This window comes from Oncorhynchus mykiss, chromosome 6 (assembly GCF_013265735.2).
Source record: "Oncorhynchus mykiss isolate Arlee chromosome 6, USDA_OmykA_1.1, whole genome shotgun sequence".
NCBI lineage: Eukaryota > Metazoa > Chordata > Actinopteri > Salmoniformes > Salmonidae > Oncorhynchus > Oncorhynchus mykiss.
The window spans coordinates 84,870,400-84,895,394 of NC_048570.1; the positions used below are offsets into that span (position 1 = coordinate 84,870,400).

At 44.7% G+C, this 24,995-nt stretch overlaps 1 protein-coding gene across 7 annotated transcripts in view; it reads left to right on the plus strand.

Annotated features, from left to right (window-relative positions):
* Nucleotides 1–24,995, plus strand: part of LOC110526993 (leucine-rich repeat kinase 1) — a 152,430-nt gene that overhangs the window by 51,255 nt on the left and 76,180 nt on the right. For all 7 annotated transcript variants that reach the window (XM_036981265.1, XM_036981262.1, XM_036981264.1 and 4 more), the window contains 12 exons: nt 63–226; nt 735–872; nt 9,430–9,542; nt 10,680–10,750; nt 13,005–13,134; nt 16,081–16,193; nt 16,425–16,639; nt 18,143–18,307; nt 22,064–22,236; nt 22,887–23,010; nt 23,135–23,294; nt 24,109–24,385. In XM_036981265.1, the coding sequence (XP_036837160.1) occupies nt 63–226; nt 735–872; nt 9,430–9,542; nt 10,680–10,750; nt 13,005–13,134; nt 16,081–16,193; nt 16,425–16,639; nt 18,143–18,307; nt 22,064–22,236; nt 22,887–23,010; nt 23,135–23,294; nt 24,109–24,385 (1,843 nt within the window). The remainder of the gene's footprint in view (nt 1–62; nt 227–734; nt 873–9,429; nt 9,543–10,679; nt 10,751–13,004; nt 13,135–16,080; nt 16,194–16,424; nt 16,640–18,142; nt 18,308–22,063; nt 22,237–22,886; nt 23,011–23,134; nt 23,295–24,108; nt 24,386–24,995) is intronic.

Here is a 24,995-nt window from a genome sequence, read left to right on the forward strand (position 1 = left end):
TTATGGTTTCTACAAATGAAGATTGATGAATGAATTGATTGCCCTCTTCTGTTCCTCCTCAGGTACTAACTGGATAGGTCTGCGTAAGCTGGAGGAGCTGGATGTGTCTGACAACTGTCTGACCAGTCTTCCCTCTGCTGTTCTTCACTCTTTCAAATCCCTCACTTCCCTCAAAGTCTGCCGGAACAGACTCACCAGCTTCCCTGACCCCTGGGCCTGCCCTCTGGTAGGCAGACACTACACTAGACACTACGGCCTTGTTCCATTTGGAACCCTAGCACCTTCTTTTAGGTCCTACCCTGTTTAGTGTTCTTCTCAAAGATATCTATTCATTGTATCTCTATGGTTCCCCTGGTAGGAATAAACTAGGGCCTGGTTCCTTTTGGTTCCCTAGCACCTTCCTGTATCTCCTGTCCCCTTTTAAATGCTCAGTTCTGAAAGGACTGGATTGGTGAGAGGAATATAGTGGAAGCTCCAATGGAGAGCTGGGTAGAACCATCATACTAGTTGCTTACACCTATCCAGTCCTTCTAGATTTGTGGCCATTGTTGGCGTAGAGGCAAGAAGGTACTAGGTATTGAAATGGAAAGTGGTCATGTCTTTTAAATCATACAGATTCCTCTCAGCGACTCTTCACCACCTCCTTTGCCCTCTTGTATTCAGAACTTGAGTGATGGTTTTGAAACATCTTCTGGATGTTGTGAGTGATTGATTGGTGATTCCCCCCTCTGTAGAAGCACTGTCGAGCCTCATCCAACGCCATCGAGAGTCTTCCCAATACCATCTCCATCTTCTGGAGAACTCAGCTGCAGGAGCTGGATTTCTCAGACAACGTCATCAAGGAGCTGCCCTCCTATATATTCGAGCTGGAGGTAAGGTTGGGTAGCACTAGCATTGTTTGGCCTAGGCTTCAGCTCACTGGGCTAACAGGGTTTTGAGTTGCACATGTAATTAAGGTTCAATATTTGGGCAGTCTGATGCGCAATATTATGCGCAACTCGAAACCCTGTTAGCCCACTGAGCTAAAGCCTAGGCCAAAGCAGCTTAACAACACTGGGAGCAGTGCTTCATACATGGTAGTTCATGACTGAGTCCGTTTGGGCCTGGCTAGAAACATTGGATTTGTTGACTTGATGGGTCTAACCTAAATAAGCCTCCCTAAACCTCCATAAGCTTTACTGTATTTGGGCGACCAGACCAAATTCACATAGAAATGTGCGTTATAGATCTCACTCATTAAAAGCAAGTCTAAGAAGCTGTAGTTCTATTTATGCTATTTATATGCTTCCAATTATTAAGTAAAAAATGTTGGGTTATTGAAAATATATTTCACAGCAGTTTAGATGGTACAATGATTCTATACTCTGATTTGTTTTGTCACATAAACTGAAATTAGGCAAACTATTAGAATTTTAGCAATGAGGAAATGGCTGAGGGATCTCTGCATATTGAACCTTTTTAAGTGGGGCGGCAGAGTAACCTAGTGGTTAGAGCATTGGACTAGTAACCGGTTGCAAGTTCAAATCCCCAGGCAGACAAGGTACAAATCTGTCGTTCTGCCCCCCCACTAGGCCGTCATTGAAAATAAGAATTTGTTCTTAACTGACTTGCCTAGTTAAATAAAGGTAAAATATATATATTTTTAAAGTAACCACTCAGAAGATGAGGATTTCTGTATTAAACCTGTAGTTTACCCAATGACCTCAAGGTGGCACTGCTGTACTACTCTGCAGTCAGTGAACCCCAACTGAAACAATGATTCAAATCAAATCAAAATCCAATGTTACTAGTCACATGCTGCCGAATACAACATTTCACCTTACAGTGAAATGCTTACTTACGAGCCCCTAACCAACAATGAAGTTTAAAAAATATGAATAAGAAATAAGTAACAAGTAATTAAAGAGCAGCAGTAAAAACAATAGCGAGACTATATACAGGGGTGTACCGGTACAGAGTCAATGTGCGGGGGCACCGGTTAGTTGAGGTAATATATACGTAGGTATATGTAGGTAGAGTTATTAAAGTGACTATGCATAGTTGATAACAATAGCAGTGGTGTAAAAGGGGGGGGGGGGGGGGGGGCAATGCAAATAGTCTGCGTGACCATTTGAATAGATGATCAGGAGTCTTATGGCTTGGGGGTAGAAGTTGTTTAGAAGCCTCTTGGATCTAGACTTGGCGCTCTGGTACCGCTTGCTGTGTGGTAGCAGAGAGAATAATCTATGACTAGGGTGATCTATGTCTATTTTTAGGGCCTTCCTCTGACACCGCCTGGTATAGGTCCTGGATGGCAGAAAGCCTGGCCCCAGTGATGTACTGGGCCGTAGGCACTACGGTGCCTTGCGGTCAGAGGCCGAGCAGTTACCATACCAGGCAGTGATGCAACCAGTCAGGATGCTCTCGATGGTGCAGCTGTGCAATCTTTTGAGGATCAGAGGACCCATGCCAAATCATTTCAGTCTCCTGAGGTGGAATAGGTTTTGTTGTGTCCTTTTCACGACTATCTTGATGTGATCGGTCCATGTTAGTTTGCTGTTGTGGACACCAAGGGACATGACACTCTCAACCTGCTCCACTACAGCCCCGTCGATGAGAATGGGGGCGTGATCGGTCCATGTTAGTTTGCTGTTGTGGACACCAAGGGACATGACACTCTCAACCTGCTCCGCTACAGCCCCGTTGATGAGAATGGGGGCGTGATCGGTCCATGTTAGTTTGCTGTTGTGGACACCAAGGGACATGACACTCTCAACCTGCTCCGCTACAGCCCCGTTGATGAGAATGGGGGCGTGATCGGTCCATGTTAGTTTGCTGTTGTGGACACCAAGGGACATGACACTCTCAACCTGCTCCACTACAGCCCCGTCGATGAGAATGGGGGCGTGATCGGTCCATGTTAGTTTGCTGTTGTGGACACCAAGGGACATGACACTCTCAACCTGCTCCACTACAGCCCCGTCGATGAGAATGGGGGTGTGATCGGTCCATGTTAGTTTGCTGTTGTGGACACCAAGGGACATGACACTCTCAACCTGCTCCACTACAGCCCCGTCGATGAGAATGGGGGCGTGATCGGTCCTCTTTTTCCTGTAGTCCACAATCATCTCCTTTGCATCGATCACGTTGAGGGAGAGGTTGTTGTCCTGGCACCACACGGCTAGGTCTCTGACCTCCTCCCTATAGGCTGTCTCGTCTGTGATCAGGCCTACCACTGCAGTCATGAGTGAACAGGGAGTACAGGAGGGGGTCCAGGTACAGAGGGAGGTGTTTAGTCTCAGGGTTCTTTGCTTATTGATGAGCTTTGAGGGCACTATGGTGTTGAACGCTGAGCTGTAGTCAATGAATAGCATTCTCACATAGGTGTTCCTTTTGTCCAGGTGGGAAAGGGCAGTGTGAAGTGCAATAGAGATTGCATCATCTGTGGATCTGTTGGGGCGGTATTCAAATTGGAGTGGGTCTAGGGTTTCTGGGATAAAGGGGTTGATATTTCTTTTTTTTAATTTGACCTTTATTTAACCAGGTGGCCAGTTGAGAACAAGTTCTCATTTACATCTGCGACCTGGCCAAGATAAAGCAAAGCAGTGCGACAAAAACAACAACACAGAGTTACACATGGGATAAACAAACGTACAGTCAATAACACAATAGAATGTGAGCCATGACCAGCCTTTCAAAGCACTTCATGTCTACAGACGTGAGTCCTACGGGTCGGTAGTGTCGTGTCTTTGGCATCATTAAAATGGAAGACTGTTATTTTATCAAATCAATTTTCTGTAATTATTATTATGTGATTAAACTAATCATGTAAATGTAATTAACTAGCAAGTCGGGGCACCAAGGAAAATCTTCAGATGACAAATATATATATACATTTTCAGATATTTTAAAATCTGATCAATTAGTCTTCTAATGAATGAATTATTCTTTACCTCATATTAGTCTCATTCCAAACGTCATAAATTGTTGGTTATCTGCACGAACCCAGCCTTCACTATGAATCATCCATACATCAATTGTCTTAATCATTTATTTACTAATTAACTAAATAATCACAGAAATGCACAAACAAACAAGCAAACAGTAGATGTTTACAAGGAAATGATAGGGAATGTTCCCTAGTGGGCTAAACCGATATGGCAGCTTGGTTGGTTAAGGGAAGTGGGTGTGGACTGAGAAGGCCGGGAAAGACCAGAGTCACTACACAGTTGATAATTATTATAATTGAAATGTTAATCCTTTGCACATGAACGCTCACTCATTCGGGAATAATTGCAATCAATATATATATTTACGCTCAGTGTGTCGTCGGGATCTCTGTTGGAATCGTCCTTCTTTCTGTTGGAAAGTTCCAAGTCTCTCTCTCTCCCATGAAGTCTTTTGTTTTTAGAATGGATACTACAGAGTCCCATTCAGAAATGTTCTTATAGAATAGATCTTTCGGCGGTTGTCGGTCTTTGCATTGTTGACACAAATTCTAGCTGCAGACTAGTAATTATCGAAGATTTGCTCTTATTCTGTCCGTATCGATAGTCTCAGAGTTGAACCATTTCCACCAGTGTAGCCAATGCTCCACGTGGTTTGGTTAGGAATTCAACAATTGAGGAATGCATGGTCTCTACTCAAACCTTAGCCCTCTCGGTAATCAAGGTACGCTTGGTCTGAAGTGGGCTTCTCCAGGTGGGGGTTATATTCGGAACAGCAGAAAAGGCTGTCCCATGATGCCAGATCAATGTCTGTGCTCATGGGGCGGGCAAATGACTTAGTTCACTTTAAAGGGAATTGGATTCTCTTTCATTAAACAGTTTAAAATCACATTACATAATTTCACAAATAGTTTCATCTTTACTCATTCATTTTATATAATAATAAAAAAATATATATTTATTTTATTTTTTTAAATTTTACCCCCCTTTTCTCCCCAATTTCGTGGTATCCAATTGTTTTAGTAGCTACTATCTTGTCTCATCGCTACAACTCCCATATGGGCTCGGGAGAGACGAAGGTCGAAAGTCATGCGTCCTCCGATACACAACCCAACCAAGCTGCACTGCTTCTTAACACAGCGCGCAACCAACCAGGAAGCCAGCCACACCAATGTGTCAGAGGAAACACCGTGCATCTGGCAACATTGGTTAGCGCGCACTGTGTCCGACCCGCCACGGGAGTGGCTGGTGCGCGATGAGACAAGGATATCCCTACCGGCCAAACCCTCCCTAACTCGGTCGATGCTAGGCCAATTGTGCGTCACCCCACGGACCTCCCGGTCGCGGCCGGTTGCGACAGAGCCTGGGCACGAACCCAGAGTCTCTGGTGGCACTGCGCCACCCGGGAGGCCATAACGGAGACTCTTGTATTAACAGAGTTATGGTAATGTGGCTGTATTGTCTCTCATGAGGTCACAAACATTAAACAAAATGGACCGGTTGTAGCTGGATTCTCCACCGACCGTTTACACATTCTCCAAAACATGGATATTGTTCAGTTCTCAAGTTCTGTGCGGTAAAAGAAGTTTCTTTGTTCTACTGTGAACCCACTCTCTATATACTGCATGGCTGGGCGGGGAAGAGAGTCTCCTCATGGAATTTACGACCTGAGATAACAGAGCCTGGGTGTAGGGGGAAGAGAGAGGTGGTGAGAGAGAGGGGGATGGTACTCGCTATACCCAAAGAGGGCCACGTCATGACAGTAGTCATTTAGGCAGGTTACCTTTGTGTTTTTGGGCACAGGGACTATGGTGGTCTGCTTAAAACGTGTTGGCATTACAGACTCGGACAGGGAGAGGTTGAAAATGTCAGTGAAGACACTTGCCAGTTGGTCAGTGCATGCTTGCAGTACACGTCCTGGTGATCCATCTGGCCCTGCGGCCTTGTGAATGTTGACCTGTTTAAAGGTCTTACTCACATCTGCTGCAGAGAGCGTGATCACACAGTCTTCCATAACAGCTGGTGCTCTCGTGCATGTTTCAGTGTTATTTGCCTCGAAGTGAGCATAGAAGTAGGTTAGCTCATCTGGTAGGCTTATGTCACTGTGCAGCTCTTGGCTGTGCTTCCCTTTTGTAATCTGTAATAGTTTGCAAGCCCTGCCACATCCGACGAGCGTCAGAGCCGGTGTAGTACGATACGATCTTTGTCCTGTATTGACGCTTTGCCTCTTTGATGGTTCGTTGGAGGGCATAGTGGGATTTCTTATGAGCTTAGAGTCCCTCTCCTTGAAAGCGGCAGCTCTAGCCTTTAGCTCAGTGCGGCTGTTGCAGGGAATCCATGGCTTCTGGTTGGGATATGTACGTATGGTCACTGTGGGGACGACGTCATCGATGCACTTATTGATGAAGCCATTGATTGTTGTGGGGTACTCCTCAATGCCATCGGAGGAATCCCTGAACATATTCCAGTCTGTGCTAGCAAAACAGACCTGTAACTTAGTATCTGCTTCATCTGACCACTTTTTATTCACTGGTGCTGGTCACTGGTGCTTCCTGCTTAAATTTTTGCTTGTAAGCAGGAATCGGGAGGATAGAATTATGGTCAGATTTCCCAAATGGAGGGCGAGGGAGAGCTTTGTATGTATGCATATACAGTGCCTTGCGAAAGTATTCGGCCCCCTTGAACTTTGCGACCTTTTGCCACATTTCAGGCTTCAAACATAAAGATATAAAACTGTATTTTTTTGTGAAGAATCAACAACAAGTGGGACACAATCATGAAGTGGAACGACATTTATTGGATATTTCAAACTTTTTTAACAAATCAAAAACTGAAAAATTGGGCGTGCAAAATTATTCAGCCCCCTTAAGTTAATACTTTGTAGCGCCACCTTTTGCTGCGATTACAGCTGTAAGTCGCTTGGGGTATGTCTCTATCAGTTTTGCACATCGAGAGACTGACATTTTTTCCCATTCCTCCTTGCAAAACAGCTCGAGCTCAGTGAGGTTGGATGGAGAGCATTTGTGAACAGCAGTTTTCAGTTCTTTCCACAGATTCTCGATTGGATTCAGGTCTGGACTTTGACTTGGCCATTCTAACACCTGGATATGTTTATTTTTGAACCATTCCATTGTAGATTTTGCTTTATGTTTTGGATCATTGTCTTGTTGGAAGACAAATCTCCGTCCCAGTCTCAGGTCTTTTGCAGACTCCATCAGGTTTTCTTCCAGAATGGTCCTGTATTTGGCTCTATCCATCTTCCCATCAATTTGAACCATCTTCCCTGTCCCTGCTGAAGAAAAGCAGGCCCAAACCATGATGCTGCCACCACCATGTTTGACAGTGGGGATGGTGTGTTCAGCTGTGTTGCTTTTATGCCAAACATAACGTTTTGCAATGTTGCCAAAAAGTTCAATTTTGGTTTCATCTGACCAGAGCACCTTCTTCCACATGTTTGGTGTGTCTCCCAGGTGGCTTGTGGCAAACTTTAAACAACACTTTTTATGGATATCTTTAAGAAATGGCTTTCCTCTTGCCACTCTTCCATAAAGGCCAGATTTGTGCAATATACGACTGATTGTTGTCCTATGGACAGAGTCTCCCACCTCAGCTGTAGATCTCTGCAGTTCATCCAGAGTGATCATGGGCCTCTTGGCTGCATCTCTGATCAGTCTTCTCCTTGTATGAGCTGAAAGTTTAGAGGGACGGCCAGGTCTTGGTAGATTTGCAGTGGTCTGATACTCCTTCCATTTCAATAGTATCGCTTGCACAGTGCTCAGTGCACAGCGGACCTGCCTGGTGTGTTCCTTGTTATTCATGATGCTCTCTGCGCTTTTAACGGACCTCTGAGACTATCACAGTGCAGGTGCATTTATACGGAGACCTGATTACACACAGGTGGATTGTATTTATCATCATTAGTCATTTAGGTCAACATTGGATCATTCAGAGATCCTCACTGAACTTCTGGAGAGAGTTTGCTGCACTGAAAGTAAAGGGGCTGAATAATTTTGCACGCCCAATTTTTCAGTTTTTGATTTGTTCAAAAAGTTTTAAATATCCAATAAATGTCGTTCCACCTCATGATTGTGTCCCACTTGTTGTTGATTCTTCACAAAAAATACAGTTTTATATCTTTATGTTTGAAGCCTGAAATGTGGCAAAAGGTCGCAAAGTTCAAGGGGGCCGAATACTTTCGCAAGGCACTGTATGTGTGTGTGGACTAAACGTGGTCCAGAGTTTTTTTGTTGTTGTTTTTTCCCTCTGGTTGCATATTTAACATGCTGATAGAAATTTGGTAAGACTGATTTAAGTTTCCCTGCATTAAAGTCCCCGGGCTAATAGGACCGCCGCCTCTGGATGAGCGTTTTCCTGTTTGCTTATGGTGGAATACAGCTCATTCAGTGCAGTCTTAGTGTGTTAGTCTGTGGCGGTATTTAGACAGCTACGAAAAATACAAAAATATATATCGTACATCAGCTATTTACAAAAATACATAGTCCGCCGCCCCTTGTCTTACCAGACGCCGCTGTTCTATCCTGCCGATACAGCGTATAACCAGTATGTTGATAATATCTTCATTCAGCCACGACTCCGTGAAGCATAAGATATTACAGTTTTGAATGTCCCGTTGGTAGTTTAATCTTCCGCATAGGTCATCGATTTATTCTCCAAAGATTGCACGTTTTCTAGCAGAATGGAAGGCAGTGGGGGTTTATTCGATCGCCTACTAATTCTCAGAAGGCAGCCCGCCCTCCGGCCCCTTTTTCTCCGCCTTCTCTTCACGCAAATGACGGGGATCTGGGCCTGTTCCCGGGAAAGCAGTGTGTCATTCACGTCAGGCTCGACTTGTTAAAGGAAAAAAAGGATTCTGATAGTGTGTGGTGAGTATTTGCAGTTCTGATGTCTAGAAGTTATTTTCGGTCATAAGAGATGGTAGCAGCAATATTATGTACAAAATAAGTTTAAAAAGTTACAAACAATGTAAAGAAACTAACAAAAAAACACAATTTGGTTAGGAATACGTAAAACATCAACCTTGTTCTCAGCGTTAGTACGATGAATCACGGTACGCTTGATTAGGTTTTAAAGATATTAGCGTAACAGTAATAATGAATGGAAACGGATGTTAAGTTTAATTTAGGTTCCTGAATTCCGAGGAGAACGATGGAGTGTTTCATTTACCTCAGGAATGCTATGGGCTTTATGAAGCAATTTTCCAAATATTTGTGAAGGAATTAATGCAAGATTGTTGATTATAGTGGCATTTGCGGTGTTTTATTAGAATAGAATAGAGGAAGAGAAACAGAAGAGTGAGAGAGTGAAGAGAGAGAGTGACGCCAACGGTAGACAGGGAAATGGGGACACTAGATGTAAATTAAGTTGTCATGACCACAGGCCATGCTTTGGTGACACTCTGTCTCTTTCTCCCTCTTTCCCTCCCTCCCCCTTTCTCTCCCTATCTTTCTCTCCCTCCTCCTCTCCCACTCATTCTCTTCATCAGGCCCTGGTCTCTCTCAGACTGGGTAGGAATCAGATCTCCACTCTCCCGGCACCCAACAAGTGGAAATGCTCTCTGCTCAGAACCCTTGACCTCTCCAGGAACCATCTGGGCAAGTAGGTGAAAGGTCATACATCTTACCACTCACACTTAGGCCCCGTCCAGAAACAACTACTAGCCCCTAGAAACTTGTTTAGATCTAAAGGTGCTAGATACTGAGTTCTGCCTGTGGCTATGGAGCCCTGACCTGTTCACCGGACGTGCTACCTGTCCCAGACCTGCTGTTTTCAACTCTCTAGAGACAGCAGGAGTGGTAGAGATGCTCTTAATGATTGGCTATGAAAAGTCAACTGACATTTACTCCTGAGGTGCTGACTTGCTGCACCCTCGACAACTACTGTGATTATTATTATTTGACCATGCTGGTCATTTATGAACATTTGAACATCTTGGCCATGTTCTGTTATAATCTCCACCCGGCACAGCCAGAAGAGGACTGGCCACCCCTCATAGCCTGGTTCCTCTCTAGGTTTCTTCCTAGGTTTTGGCCTTTCTAGGGAGTTTTTCCTAGCCACCGTGCTTCTACACCTGCATTGCTTACTGTTTGGGGTTTTAGGCTGGGTTTCTGTACAGCACTTTGTGACATCAGCTGATGTAAGAAGGGCTTTATAAATACATTTGATTTGATTAGATTCAATGGGATAGGAGTTGTTTCTGGTTGGGTTCTAAGTGTCTAGGGTCTAGGGGCTAGGAGTTGTTTCTGGACGGGGTTTAAGTGTCTAGGGCCTAGGAGTTGTTTCTGGACACGGCCTTAACCTCTTACTTTTAATATTTTCCTCTCACTTCAAGGCCTGGTTCCATTTTTAACTCTAGCTTCCTCCTTACCCTAGTCCATAACGTTTTGGTGTTAGCAACGTTGGGTACTATGGATTAATGAAGGTAATATGGTAGAGGTAGGACTTGGGGGGAGGGGTAGGACTTGGGGGAAGGGGTAGGGGAAGGGGTAGGACTTGGGGGAAGGGGCAAACTACTGTAATGGTACCTGGGGCTATATGCATCAAGCGTCTCAGAGTAGGACTCCCGATCTAGGATCAGGTCCCGCCCTATCTTTATTCAGGCCCCTAATCTTATTCATTATAATCTCAAAGGAAAAACTGATCCTAGATGAGCACTTTTCAGCTGACATGGTAAACAATAAAAAATACAACCAAGAATGCATGAATGTGATGGAAGTTGGAACCGTTTTGTTTCAGGACTGAGGAGGGACCCAAAACCAGGAGGCTGGCCTTCCTGACCACATGGCACCGGAGAGACCCGGACCCAGGTACTGGTTCCGGACTCATGTGGACTGGCGCTGTTGACTGTAGTGTTACTTTAGTGGTCTAACATGGACTGGACTTTTAAACTTGACATGACTGGACTGAACCATAGTGGTCTGTAGTGAACTGGACTTAAACTGGACTAGACCCATCTGTCGTGGTTTGTAATGAACTGTAGTGAACTGGACTGAACTGATCTGTCGTGGTTTGTAATGAACTGTAGTGAACTGGACTGAACCGATCTGTCGTGGTTTGTAATGAACTGTAGTGAACTGGACTGAACCGATCTGTAGTGGTCTGTAACAGGACTGGAGTGTAACTGGATCTGTGGCAGTCTGTACTGGGACTGTGGCAGTCTGTACTGGATCTGTGGCAGTCTGTACTGGATCTGTGGCAGTCTGTACTGGGTCTGTGGCAGTCTGTACTGGATCTGTGGCAGTCTGTACTGGATCTGTGGCAGTCTGTACTGGGTCTGTGGCAGTCTGTACTGGATCTGTGGCAGTCTGTACTGGGACTGTGGCAGTCTGTACTGGATCTGTGGCAGTCTGTACTGGGACTGTGGCAGTCTGTACTGGATCTGTGGCAGTCTGTACTGGATCTGTGGCAGTCTGTACTGGGTCTGTGGCAGTCTGTACTGGATCTGTGGCAGTCTGTACTGGGACTGTGGCAGTCTGTACTGGATCTGTGGCAGTCTGTACTGGGTCTGTGGCAGTCTGTACTGGGTCTGTGGCAGTCTGTACTGGGTCTGTGGCAGTCTGTACTGGGTCTGTGGCAGTCTGTACTGGGTCTGTGGCAGTCTGTACTGTGACTGTGGCAGTCTGTACTGGGACTGTGGCAGTCTGTACTGGGACTGTGGCAGTCTGTACTGGGACTGTGGCAGTCTGTACTGGATCTGTGGCAGTCTGTACTGGGACTGTGGCAGTCTGTACTGGGACTGTGGCAGTCTGTACTGGGACTGTGGCAGTCTGTACTGGGACTGTGGCAGTCTGTACTGGGACTGTGGCAGTCTGTACTGGGACTTTGGCAGTCTGTACTGGGACTGTGGCAGTCTGTACTGGATCTGTGGCAGTCTGTACTGGGTCTGTGGCAGTCTGTACTGGGACTGTGGCAGTCTGTACTGGGACTGTGGCAGTCTGTACTGGGTCTGTGGCAGTCTGTACTGGATCTGTGGCAGTCTGTACTGGGTCTGTGGCAGTCTGTACTGGGTCTGTGGCAGTCTGTACTGGGACTGTGGCAGTCTGTACTGGGACTGTGGCAGTCTGTACTGGGTCTGTGGCAGTCTGTACTGGGACTGTGGCAGTCTGTACTGGGACTGTGGTAGAATAATTACTTTGTTGGTTGTCTGGTCAGATTCTCATTCTGCCAGTTGTGGCATGGACAGAGTTGAATAAACAGCCTATATGAGCAGTGATGCTGGTCACATTTGGGTCCAAAGCCCTTGCTCATGTGGTTTGGAAACCCCTCTATGCCTCTCATCACGGTCATCTGGACCACACAGTCTTAACCCAGTCGTGCTCTTTCACTCTCTTTTCTCTCTCTCCCTCCATATCTCTCTTTTCTCTCTCTCCCTCCATATCTCTCTCTTTTCTCTCTCTCTCTACCTCCATATCTCTCTATTTTCTCTCTCACTCTTCCTCCATATCTCTCTTTTTTCTCTCACTCTCTCCCTCCATCTCTCTTTTCTCTCTCTCTCTCCCTCCATATCTCTTTTCTCTCTCACTCTCTCCCTCCATATCTCTCTTCTCTCTCTCCCTCCATATCTCTCTCTTTTCTCTCTCTCCCTCCATATCTCTCTTTTCTCTCTCTCCCTCCATATCTCTCTTTTCTCTCTCTCCCTCCATATCTCTCTCTTTTCTCTCTCTCCCTCCATATCTCTCTCTGTTCTCTCTCTCCCTCCATATCTCTCTCTTTTCTCTCACTCTCTCCCTCCATATCTCTCTTTTCTCTCTCTCTCCCTCCATATCTCTTTCTCTCTCTCCCTCCATATCTCTCTTTTCTCTCTCTCCCTCCATATCTCTCTTTTCTCTCTCTCCCTCCATATCTCTCTCTTTTCGCTCTCTCCCTCCATATCTCTCTTTTCTCTCTCTCCCTCCATATCTCTCTTTCTCTCCCCCTTCTCTGACCGCTCCAGCAATTAGTAACCCCATACTGTACATCCTGATCCTGCAGTGACTGCTGATGGTCATTGACCGTGAGAGTGTGTGTGTGTGTGTGTGTGTGTGTGTGTGTGTGTGCATGTGCCTTTCCCCTGCTTGACAGTATGCCCAATCGAGTTTCCAGTAATTTTGCGGGATGCTTTGGAAGTGCTTTCCTTGAACGACAACCAGCTGGAGTGTGTGCCCCAGTCCGTGTGTGGCCTGAGAAACCTCATGGAGCTCTACCTCTCCAAGTAAGTGCCCCAAGCCTCATCACACAAGCCTCCTTTCCTTGTCTCTTTTCCCTGTCTCCTATCAATCTCACCCAGCTCTTTCACCACATAATTTCTCTAGTTACGTCCCTAGACTGACTATACTTTTCTTGTCTCCTCATCTGCTTTCCTCACCAAGCTCTCATCCCAATTTAAGTGCCCTAGACTTAGTCCCAATCTCCTTAACTCCCCATATTTCCTGGTCCCTTTCCTCCATAACTTCCTTATACTGAGGTGGGACACAACAGCTGAAAACTAACATGGGGGTCTCAGATGTGTTTGTGCCGTCTGGTAAATCCTGTGGTCACCAACCTAGCTGAACACCTGTAGACATCAACGTAGACATCTGTCCATTCCTGTCATCACACACTGCTAATAAAAAAGCAAAGGAGACAAGGAAAGGAAGCATTTTAGAGTATTTATTACACAGCCCCACTCTCTGGTTGTCCTGTCCAGTCCTTCCTGTTGTGAACTGATTTGGAGGCAGCTGTTGCCAGCTGTTTTCTGTGGGTCACCAGGGTCACTGTTCTCTGTCCACTTCTCACAGTCTTCCAGACTGGAGGCTCCAACAGGAATACACGGGCTATGTCCAAAACGACACCCTATTCCCTACATAGTGCACTACTTTTGACCAGAGACCTATGGGCGTCCCAATGGGCCCTGGTCCAAAGTAGTGCACTATGTAGAGTCTGGTTGTGGCCCAGAGTGTGATGTGGAGGTTTAGCTGGAGATCCTCTTTCCCACTCAGACGTTGTTTTGTTGTCATCCAGTCCTGTGTAATATCGGTCATGGTAGTCCAGGCTAGACTAGTGAATAGAGTTAGTTCTCATCCAGAACAATAAGGCGATGGTCTCACCTTTAGCCTTCTGCCATATGCTTGTTTTCCCAGACACATGATGACTAGTCAGTCTTCCATGGAATAATACCCATTGAAAGTGGTTCTTAGCCCAACATGATGACCAGTCAGTCCTCCATGGAGTAATACCCATTGAAAGTGGTTCTTAGCCCAACATGATGACCAGTCAGTCCTCCATGGAGTAATACCCATTGAAAGTGGTTCTTAGCCCAACATGATGACTAGTCAGTCTTCCATGGAATAATACCCATTGAAAGTGGTTCTTAGCCCAACATGATGACTAGTCAGTCCTCCATGGAATAATACCCATTGAAAGTGGTTCTTAGCCCAACATGATGACTAGTCAGTCCTCCATGGAATAATACCCATTGAAGTGGTTCTTAGCCCAACATGATGACTAGTCAGTCCTCCATGGAATAATACCCATTGAAAGTGGTTCTTAGCCCAACATGATGACCAGTCAGTCTTCCATGGAATAATACCCATTGAAGTGGTTCTTAGCCCAACATGATGACTAGTCAGTCCTCCATGGAATAATACCCATTGAAAGTGGTTCTTAGCCCAACATGATGACCAGTCAGTCTTCCATGGAATAATACCCATTGAAGTGGTTCTTAGCCCAACATGATGACCAGTCAGTCTTCCATGGAATAATACCCATTGAAGTGGTTCTTAGCCCAACATGATGACCAGTCAGTCTTCCATGGAATAATACCCATTGAAGTGGTTCTTAGCCCAACATGATGACCAGTCAGTCTTCCATGGAATAATACCCATTGAAGTGGTTCTTAGCCCAACATGATGACCAGTCAGTCTTCCATGGAATAATACCCATTGAAAGTGGTTCTTAGCCCAACATGATGACCAGTCAGTCCTCCATGGAATAATACCCATTGAAAGTGGTTCTTAGCCCAAGACTAGGTTTAATCTGTGTCCAGGAAACCGGCCCATTATTCCATTATTTAATTTCTCCCAATGTTTCTCTATGTTCACTTATTCACAAAGCAATAGGACATGTTGAGGATGAGAAACACCCTATCCCATTAGCATTCCCCTATGTTTTCAGAGATCATATGATGTAAACTGTTACGAATCCCTTTTGGCCCGACAGTCTAGGGGGGATGGTAATGAGACCCGTAACATAACTCATGCAAATTATAATTGTGACAAAGTAAAAGTGAGAAGGAAATAACCACGACAACTGAAATCTACCGTCAAACTCAGGGTTTATTAATAAACACACGGTAATGGGGGGAGCAGGAAAAGGGGCTGAGCTGGACCCAAGGAAAGAAACAATAAGTATACAAAAACACCCCTAAGCTAGACTAGCCTACTTTAACAACAGCTAACTAACTAACCAAAAATACAGTGGGTGGTCCGCCCAGTTCTAACTAGTGTATTTAACAAAGTTCACCTACGGGTAGTGTATGCCCATGGGCGACTTGTCTTGGTTCCCCCTTTTCCCACCAGCAAACAAACAAACACCATAACCAAAACAATACTCACAGGTGATGACAAAGTGCTATGGAGGTGCTCAAACAAAAGAGAGGTTAATTAATACACAGAGAGCGAGTGAAACACAGAGGTCTACCAACATGGCATTTACAAAGAGATTGAGCTCCAGAGCAAACAAATGATGGGGTTTTTAAACCATGGGGAAGGAACTGTGATAGGGTAGGAAACAGGAGGAGGTGTGTCTTCAGATTGATGATTGATTGTTGACTGATTGGGGAGTGATGATTTTCACCTGTGAGGGGAGAAGGAGAGAAAAGAAACACACACACACAGGATACACACACAGGATACTTGTATCCGTAACATAAACGCATGAACATTCACCCATCAAACTCGTCCTCTGGCTCCCCTGATCTGAGAACAGTAACACAGGTATCCTTGTATGTATAGTACCTAACTCCATCTCTCTCTCCCCTGATCTGAGAACAGTAACACAGGTATCCTTGTATGTATAGTACCTAACTCCATCTCTCTCTCCCCTGATCTGAGAACAGTAACACAGGTATCCTTGTATGTATAGTACCTAACTCCATCTCTCTCCCCTGATCTGAGAACAGTAATCCAGGTATTCGGGAGCTTCCAGCTGAGTTGGGGCAGCTCTCTAACCTGTGGCAGTTGGACATTGAGGACCTCAACATCACTAATGTTCCCCAGGACATCAGGAAAGAAGGTAAAGTACCACCACACTGTGTGTGTGTGGGTGTGGGGGTGGGTGGGTGGGTGGGCGGGTGGTGTTTGTTTTTTAATCGTGTCTCACTGTTCCCCGGGTCAGATGACGGGGATGTGGATTAAGGCAGCCGTCAGCACCTCTCTGATTCAGAGGGGTTGAGTTAAATGCGGGAGACACATTTCAGTTGAATGCATTAATTTGTACAACTGACTAGGTATCTCCCTTTCTCAGGTCCAGCATCAGTGCTGTCCTTCCTCCGAGCCCACCTACGGAAGGCGGAGCCCTGTAAGCTGCTGAAGCTTCTTGTGATTGGTCCTCCTCGACAGGGAAAGACAGCCCTCCTGGGGGCGTTGCAGACGGGCAGGACCTCCCCTTTCTCCCCTGCAGAACGAAACATCAGCACAGCTACTTGGGAACTGGACCGACCCAATGGGGTTAAAGCTAGCGTAAGAGAACACACACATGCATACAGAATACACGCACACGCCCAAGGTACTTCCATCAACTATTTGCTCTGGGGTGGGAAGACCATACTCAATCAATACATATTTTATTTTAAATTAATTAGGAACATTTTCTTTAATTTTTCTTTCACTTTGTAGAGTAAGTTGTGTAGACCGGTAGGACAAAAATCCATTTGAGTCCATTTATAAGATAATATTTTAAGGCAACAAAATCAAATGTGAAGCTGAGCCTGGCTGCCAGTTTGTTTTGAGCCTGGCTGCCAGTTTGTTTTGAGCCTGGCTGCCAGTTTGTTTTGAGCCTGGCTGCCAGTTTGTTTTGAGCCTGGCTGCCAGTTTGTTTTGAGCCTGGCTGCCAGTTTGTTTTGAGCCTGGCTGCCAGTTTGTTTTGATTCTGGCTGCCAGTTTGTTTTGATTCTGGCTGCCAGTTTGTTTTGATTCTGGCTGCCAGTTTGTTTTGATTCTGGCTGCCAGTTTGTTTTGATTCTGGCTGCCAGTTTGTTTTGATTCTGGCTGCCAGTTTGTTTTGATTCTGGCTGCCAGTTTGTTTTGATTCTGGCTGCCAGTTTGTTTTGAGCCTGGCTGCCAGTTTGTTTTGAGCCTGGCTGACAGTTTGTTTTGAGCCTGGCTGACAGTTTGTTTTGAGCCTGGCTGCCAGTGTGTTTTGAGCCTGGCTGCCAGTGTGTTTTGAGCCTGGCTGACAGTGTGTTTTGAGCCTGGCTGACAGTTTGTTTTGAGCCTGGCTGACAGTTTGTTTTGAGCCTGGCTGACAGTTTGTTTTGAGCCTGGCTGCCAGTTTGTTTTGAGCCTGGCTGGCAGTTTGTTTTGAGCCTGGCTGCCAGTCTGTTTTGAGCCTGGCGTGTGTGTGTGGCTGCCAGTCTGTTTTTAGCCTGGGATGGCTACTACGATTATGTCATGTTATAAAGGAACACAAAGGCGGTCATGTTGACCCATTCCTAATCTTGGAAACCCAGAAATAAAATCTGGTGTAATTACGTCAGATGCTCGATTAGGATACCATTTATTTTACGTCGGTCCAAGAGAGATTAACCCTCATCTTGACACAATATTACATCACAACTCCTCCTGTATAGACGTAGGGGTGGAACTGAGGCAGAAGGAGTAGGAATCACATCTCCTCCTGTATAGACGTAGGGGTGGAACTGAGGCAGAAGGAGTAGGAATCACATCTCCTCCTGTATAGACGTAGGGGTGGAACTGAGGCAGAAGGAGTAGGAATCACATCTCCTCCTGTATAGACGTAGGGGTGGAACTGAGGCAGAAGGAGTAGGAATCACATCTCCTCCTGTATAGGCGTAGGGGTGGAACTGAGGCAGAAGGAGTAGGAATTGCATCTCCAAAATATTCATTTTTTTTCAGTCAGTCATTCAACTAAGGTAGGTTTTGACTGTGGTATCATTTTGTAGTCATTTGTTTTGGAGTGTTATACATGTAATGCTTCTTGTTTTAATTCCACCACCGTAACAGGCGGACTCCGTGGCGTTCAACGTGTGGGACATCGGCGGTCCGGCCAACATGTCCACGGTCAACCAGTGTTTCTTCACGGACAAGGCCTTGTACGTAGTCATATGGAACCTAGCTCTGGGAGAGGAGGCTGTAGCCAGTCTACAGTCCTGGCTGCTTAACATTGAGGTGAGGCAGAAAACATGTTAGTCACACTTCAGTGCCATTTAGTTTCTTCTTTTTATTAAAGAAAGACATTCAAAACATATTGACTTTAATTAGACAGTTGGAAATAGAGGGAGAGGCAGGCTAGTGGGAGAACAGTAGGATTGAACCCTGGCCTCTGGTGGGGAGAAGTATATTCTACTGAATGGGAACATACCTGCTCACCCAAAGCCTCTTCATGATTATATTTTCAATTATAAATTTTTTCAATTCCTTAAATGATTTGACCTGAATTGACTCCACTATCTTTTCATGGCTACAACATCTGTCTGTCAATATTCTATACAAATAATTCATTTTATTTTATAGGTGTTATACAACAATGGTAAAAAGTACTTGAGAGAATAAAAGAGCCTCAATCGTATTTTTTCAAATGACTCTGACAGGCGTCAGGGTTTTAACTACAAAGGTCATGTCTATTTCCACTGTGGGAAGGAACGGTAGACGTAGCGGTGGAACTGAGGCAGAAGGACGTGGATGAGTCGTCCGGTCTGGCCACAATGACCTCTGGGATTCTAAATGTCAAATCTGTAGAAGTAAAACATAAAGAAAACTGACTATAACACCTTCATAGCCTGGAAATGACTGTGTCCTCATTCTCCACCTTTCTGAAAACTGACTATAACACCTTCATAGCCTGGAAATGACTGTGTCCTCATTCTCCACCTTTCTGAAAACTGGCCATGACACCTTCATAGCCTGGAAATGACTGTGTCCTCATTCTCCACCTTTCTGAAAACTGACTATAACACCTTCATAGCCTGGAAATGCCTGTGTCCTCATTCTCCACCTTTCTGAAAACTGACCATGACACCTTCATAGCCTGGAAATGACTGTGTCCTCATTCTCCACCTTTCTGAAAACTGACTATAACACCTTCATAGCCTGGAAATGACTGTGTCCTCATTCTCCACCTTTCTGAAAACTGACTATAACACCTTCATAGCCTGGAAATGACTGTGTCCTCATTCTCCACCTTTCTGAAAACTGTCCATGACACCTTCATAGCCTGGAAATGACTGTGTCCTCATTCTCCACCTTTCTGAAAACTGACCATGACACCTTCAAAGCCTGGAAATGACTGTGTCCTCATTCTCCACCTTTCTGAAAACTGACCATGACACCTTCATAGCCTGGAAATGACTGTGTCCTCATTCTCCACCTTTCTGAAAACTGGCCATGACACCTTCATAGCCTTCATAAACATGACACCTTCATAGCCTGGAAATGACTGTGTCCTCATTCTCCACCTTTCTGAAAACTGACTATAACACCTTCATAGCCTGGAAATGACTGTGTCCTCATTCTCCACCTTTCTGAAAACTGGCCATAACACCTTCATAGCCTGGAAATGACTGTGTCCTCATTCTCCACCTTTCTGAAAACTGACTATAACACCTTCATAGCCTGGAAATGACTGTGTCCTCATTCTCCACCTTTCTGAAAACTGACTATAACACCTTCATAGCCTGGAAATGACTGTGTCCTCATTCTCCACCTTTCTGAAAACTGACCATAAAACCTTCCTAGCCTGGAAATGACTGTGGCCTCATTCTCCACCTTTCTTTCCCTTCATCAGTTTAAAATGGACTGATCAAATCAAATTGTATTTGTCAAATGCGCCGAATACAACAGGTATTCTGTGAAATGCTTACTTACAAGCCTTAACAAACAATGCAGTTTTACTAAATAAAATAAAATAAAAAATAAAGAGCAACAATACAATGACACACACACTGTTGTAGGAAATATAGTGGAAACTCACTTACACAATACAATGACACACACACTGTTGTAGGAAATATAGTGGAAACTCACTTACACAATACAATGACACACACACTGTTGTAGGAAATATAGTGGAAACTCACTTACACAATACAATGACACACACACTGTTGTAGGAAATATAGTGGAAACTCACTGACACAATACAATGACACACACACTGTTGTAGGAAATATAGTGGAAACTCACTTACACAATACAATGACACACACTGTTGTAGGAAATATAGTGGAAACTCACTTACACAATACAATGACACACACACTGTTGTAGGAAATATAGTGGAAACTCACTTACACAATACAATGACTCCACACTGTTGTAGGAAATATAGTGGAAACTCACTTACACAATACAATGACACACACACTGTTGTAGGAAATATAGTGGAAACTCACTTACACAATACAATGACACACACACTGTTGTAGGAAATATAGTGGAAACTCACTTACACAATACAATGACTCCACACTGTTGTAGGAAATATAGTGGAAACTCACTTACACAATACAATGACACACACACTGTTGTAGGAAATATAGTGGAAACTCACTTACACAATACAATGACACACACACTGTTGTAGGAAATATAGTGGAAACTCACTTACACAATACAATGACACACACACTGTTGTAGGAAATATAGTGGAAACTCACTTACACAATACAATGACACACACTGTTGTAGGAAATATAGTGGAAACTCACTTACACAATCCAATGACTCACACACTGTTGTAGGAAATATAGTGGAAACTCACTTACACAATACAATGACACACACACTGTTGTAGGAAATATAGTGGAAACTCACTTACACAATACAATGACACACACACTGTTGTAGGAAATATAGTGGAAACTCACTTACACAATACAATGACACACACACTGTTGTAGGAAATATAGTGGAAACTCACTTACACAATACAATGACACACACACTGTTGTAGGAAATATAGTGGAAACTCACTGACACAATACAATGACACACACTGTTGTAGGAAATATAGTGGAAACTCACTTACACAATACAATGACACACACACACTGTTGTAGGAAATATAGTGGAAACTCACTGACACAATACAATGACACACACACACTGTTGTAGGAAATATAGTGGAAACTCACTTACACAATACAATGACACACACACTGTTGTAGGAAATATAGTGGAAACTCACTTACACAATACAATGACACAGACACTGTTGTAGGAAATATAATGGAAACTCACTTACACAATACAATGACACACACTGTTGTAGGAAATATAGTGGAAACTCACTTACACAATACAATGACACACACACTGTTGTAGGAAATATAGTGGAAACTTACTTACACAATCCAATGACTCCACAGAAGAATTGATTTAGATAAACAATCACGTTATAATACTTTATTACTGAACCCCAAAAAATATATTGTCAAAGTCAGTGTGTTTTATTTATTCAGATGAAAATCCCACCAGCTACTGGCTGAGAGGGAGATCAGGGTGAAGTACTGGGCCACAGGGTCAGAGCAGTTATTAGGGGTCATTCCCTACAGAGCCTTCAGAAAGAATTCATACTCCTAGACTTATTCCACATTTCATTGTGTTACAGCCTGAATTCAAAAGGATGAAATAGATGTGTTTCTCACCCATCTATAGACCATACCCCATAATGAAACATGGTTTTCAATTTTTTTTGTGCAAATGTATTGAAATTGAGAAATATCTAATCTACATAAGTATTCACACCCCTTTGTTGTGACACTCCACATTGAGCTCAGGTGCATCCAATTTCCTTTGATCATCCTTAGGATGTCACTACAACTTGATGAGATTCAGTCTAACACAACAAAATGTAGAATACGTCTGTGTGAATACGTTTTAAAAGGCATTGTATATGACCTCTGAAGTTGAACTTTTGACCTGTAGGCGCGTGCCCCTAACTCTGCGGTGGTGGTGGTGGGCACCCACCTGGACCTGATCGACACCAAGTTCCGTACAGAGCGGGTGGCCACTCTGAGGGCCTACATCCTGGCACTATGCAGGTCTCCATCAGGCGCCAGGGCCAGTGGCTACCCAGACATCACCTGGAAACACATGCAGTGAGTCATACACAGAGACCGTAGGACACACACACAGTCTCTCTCACACACACACACACACACACACACACACACACACACACACACACACACACACACACACACACACACACACACACACACACACAGTCTTACACACACACACACAGTCTCACACACACACACAGTCTCTCTCACACACACACACACACAGACACACACTCACACACACACACAGTCACCACACACACACACAGTCACCACACACACACACAGTCACCACACACACACACACACAAAACACACACAAACCAAAACACGCACACAGTCAGGTTACCGCACACACAGTTTCGATTGGTATGAAAGCGCGTGTGTGTGTGTGTGTGTGTGTGTGTGTCTGACTGTGTGTGTGTGTCTGACTGTGTGTGTGTGTGTCTGATTGTGTGTGTGTCTGACTGTGTGTGTGTGTCTGACTGTGTGTGTGTGTGTATATCTGACTCTGTGTGTGTGTGTGTGTGTGTGTGTATATCTGACTGTGTGTGTGTGTGTGTGTATATATCTGACTCTGTGTGTGTGTGTGTATATGTGTGTCTGTGTGTGTATATCTAACTCTGTGTGTGTGTATATCTAACTCTGTGTGTGTGTATATCTGACTGTGTGTGTGTATTCAGTGAGGTATCGTGTAAGACCCAGGAGGGTCTGGATGGTCTGAAGAGGTTGATCTTCCAGGTGGCCTGCTACATGAAGGACAACAGCAGCAGTTCAGCTAGCGGACATAAGCTACTGGGCAGACTGGTAAGTGTGTGTGTGTGTGTGTGTGTTTGTGCACGTGTGTGCATGCATGCTTATGTATAAAGCTCTTCTGTGGGTAACCTGATGCGTTATAACCTCTCTATGAACCCTCTATAACCCTTCATAGATCCCAAAGAGCTACCTTACACTGCAGCAAGCGGTGCTAGATGAGAGGGGTCGGCGGGACACAGAAGACGAGGTCCAGTACCTGACAGACGCACAGCTGGACCTCGTCATAGAGCAGAACCCAGGAAGTGACATCAGAGACTACGAGGACCTGCAGACCGGTGCCAAACCCCTCTCCTTTTTCAGCATTATTTATTTTTCTACATTTCATTAAAGGCCCAGTTCAGTCAAAATGTGATTTTCCTGTGTTTTATATATATTTCCACGCTATGAGGTTGGAATAATACTGTGAAATTGTGAAAAAGATGATAATGCTCTATTAGTATAAGAGCTGAAATTTCTGACAGTTTTGGTGGGGTGGAGTTTTGGCCTTCCATGGTGACATCACCATGCGGTAAATTAGTTAATAGACCAATAAGAAAGAGATTTCCAAACCTCTCTCCCAATAACAGCAAATGTCAGTTCGCCCCTCCCCACTCAGACCACTTCCAGACATTCCTAGCTAAATTCTTGCAGGAGAAATTGCCCTTTGCTAAGAAGCTGTTTCTCTTTCTTTTTGACCGTTTTAATTGAAACAATCGCTGTGAGGTAGGAACATTTCATTAGTCCATTGTTGACATACACAGTTACACATTCTGTTCAGGTTGGCTTTCTCATCCTTTTACATATTATGTAGACCAGGGGCCACTAACCTCGGTCCCCTTGGAGAGGTACAACTAACCCTCCTGGTTGAACTAACTATATCATATCATTGTCCAGACTATTATATAAAATGTTCCTGATGAACGTATTCCTCTTAATTTTCCCTCCCTCCATCTTGACTGTTTTAGTCATTTTTATAGTGCTACTGATCTGAATTGCTGCATTGTTGGGAAAGAGAAAGAAAGGCATTTCACTGTACTTGTGCAAGTGACAATAAGAACTTGAAACTTGATCTCTTCTCTCCCTCTCTCCTTCCCTCGTGCCTCTCTCCAGCCATCAGCTTCCTGATCGAGACAGGCACCATCCTCCACTTCCCAGACACCAGTCACGGCCTGTGTACCCTCTACTTCCTCTGTCCCGTGTGGCTGTCGGACTGTCTGGAGCGGATCATCCACCTGAAGAGCTCCCGATCGGTGGCCTGGAACGGGGTGATCCGAGCGGAGGATCTGCGCATGCTCCTGGTGGGAACGGGCTTCACCCAGCAGACGGAGGAGCAGTACTTCCAGTTTCTGGCCAAGTTTGAGATTGCTCTGCCTGTGGCCAGCGATAGGTAGGGACGGGCCGTTCTCTGAGCTGGGCCCTGGGCCATGTTCAGCAGAGCATAACATTGTGGACCGTTCAGATGGAACTGTGTTATGTAGAACAAGCCTGCCTCTGATTTGTAGAATAAGGAATCAAGTCAGCTCTGTTCATGACATTTCTATCTGCATCATTCCACTACGTTTGCTTACAGAACTTGGCCCAGCGACATGGAGACTGATTCTCAGATATGATGTGCACTATCGTGCTGACCCGAACTGAACTGTTCAGGCTCGTACTTTCTTTTCACAATGCACTTTGTAGCACGGCTTATCTCTCTGAAAGCAAACAGAACTGACCCTATAACATATCTCATATATCTGCCCCACCTCGTTCCCCTTATGGACATCCATAACTACCTCTGTCCTGCTCCTCCTACACCGTTACCTCCTCCCCCACCTCCTGTCTCCTAAACCTGCTATGGACATTCATGGTTTCCTTATATTCCTCCTGTACATTTAACTCTACCTTTTGTCCTCCTCTACAGTTACCTCCTCCCCCACCTCCTGTCTCCTAAACCGGCTATGGACATTCATGGTTTCCTTATATTCCTCCTGTACATTTAACTCTACCTTTTGTCC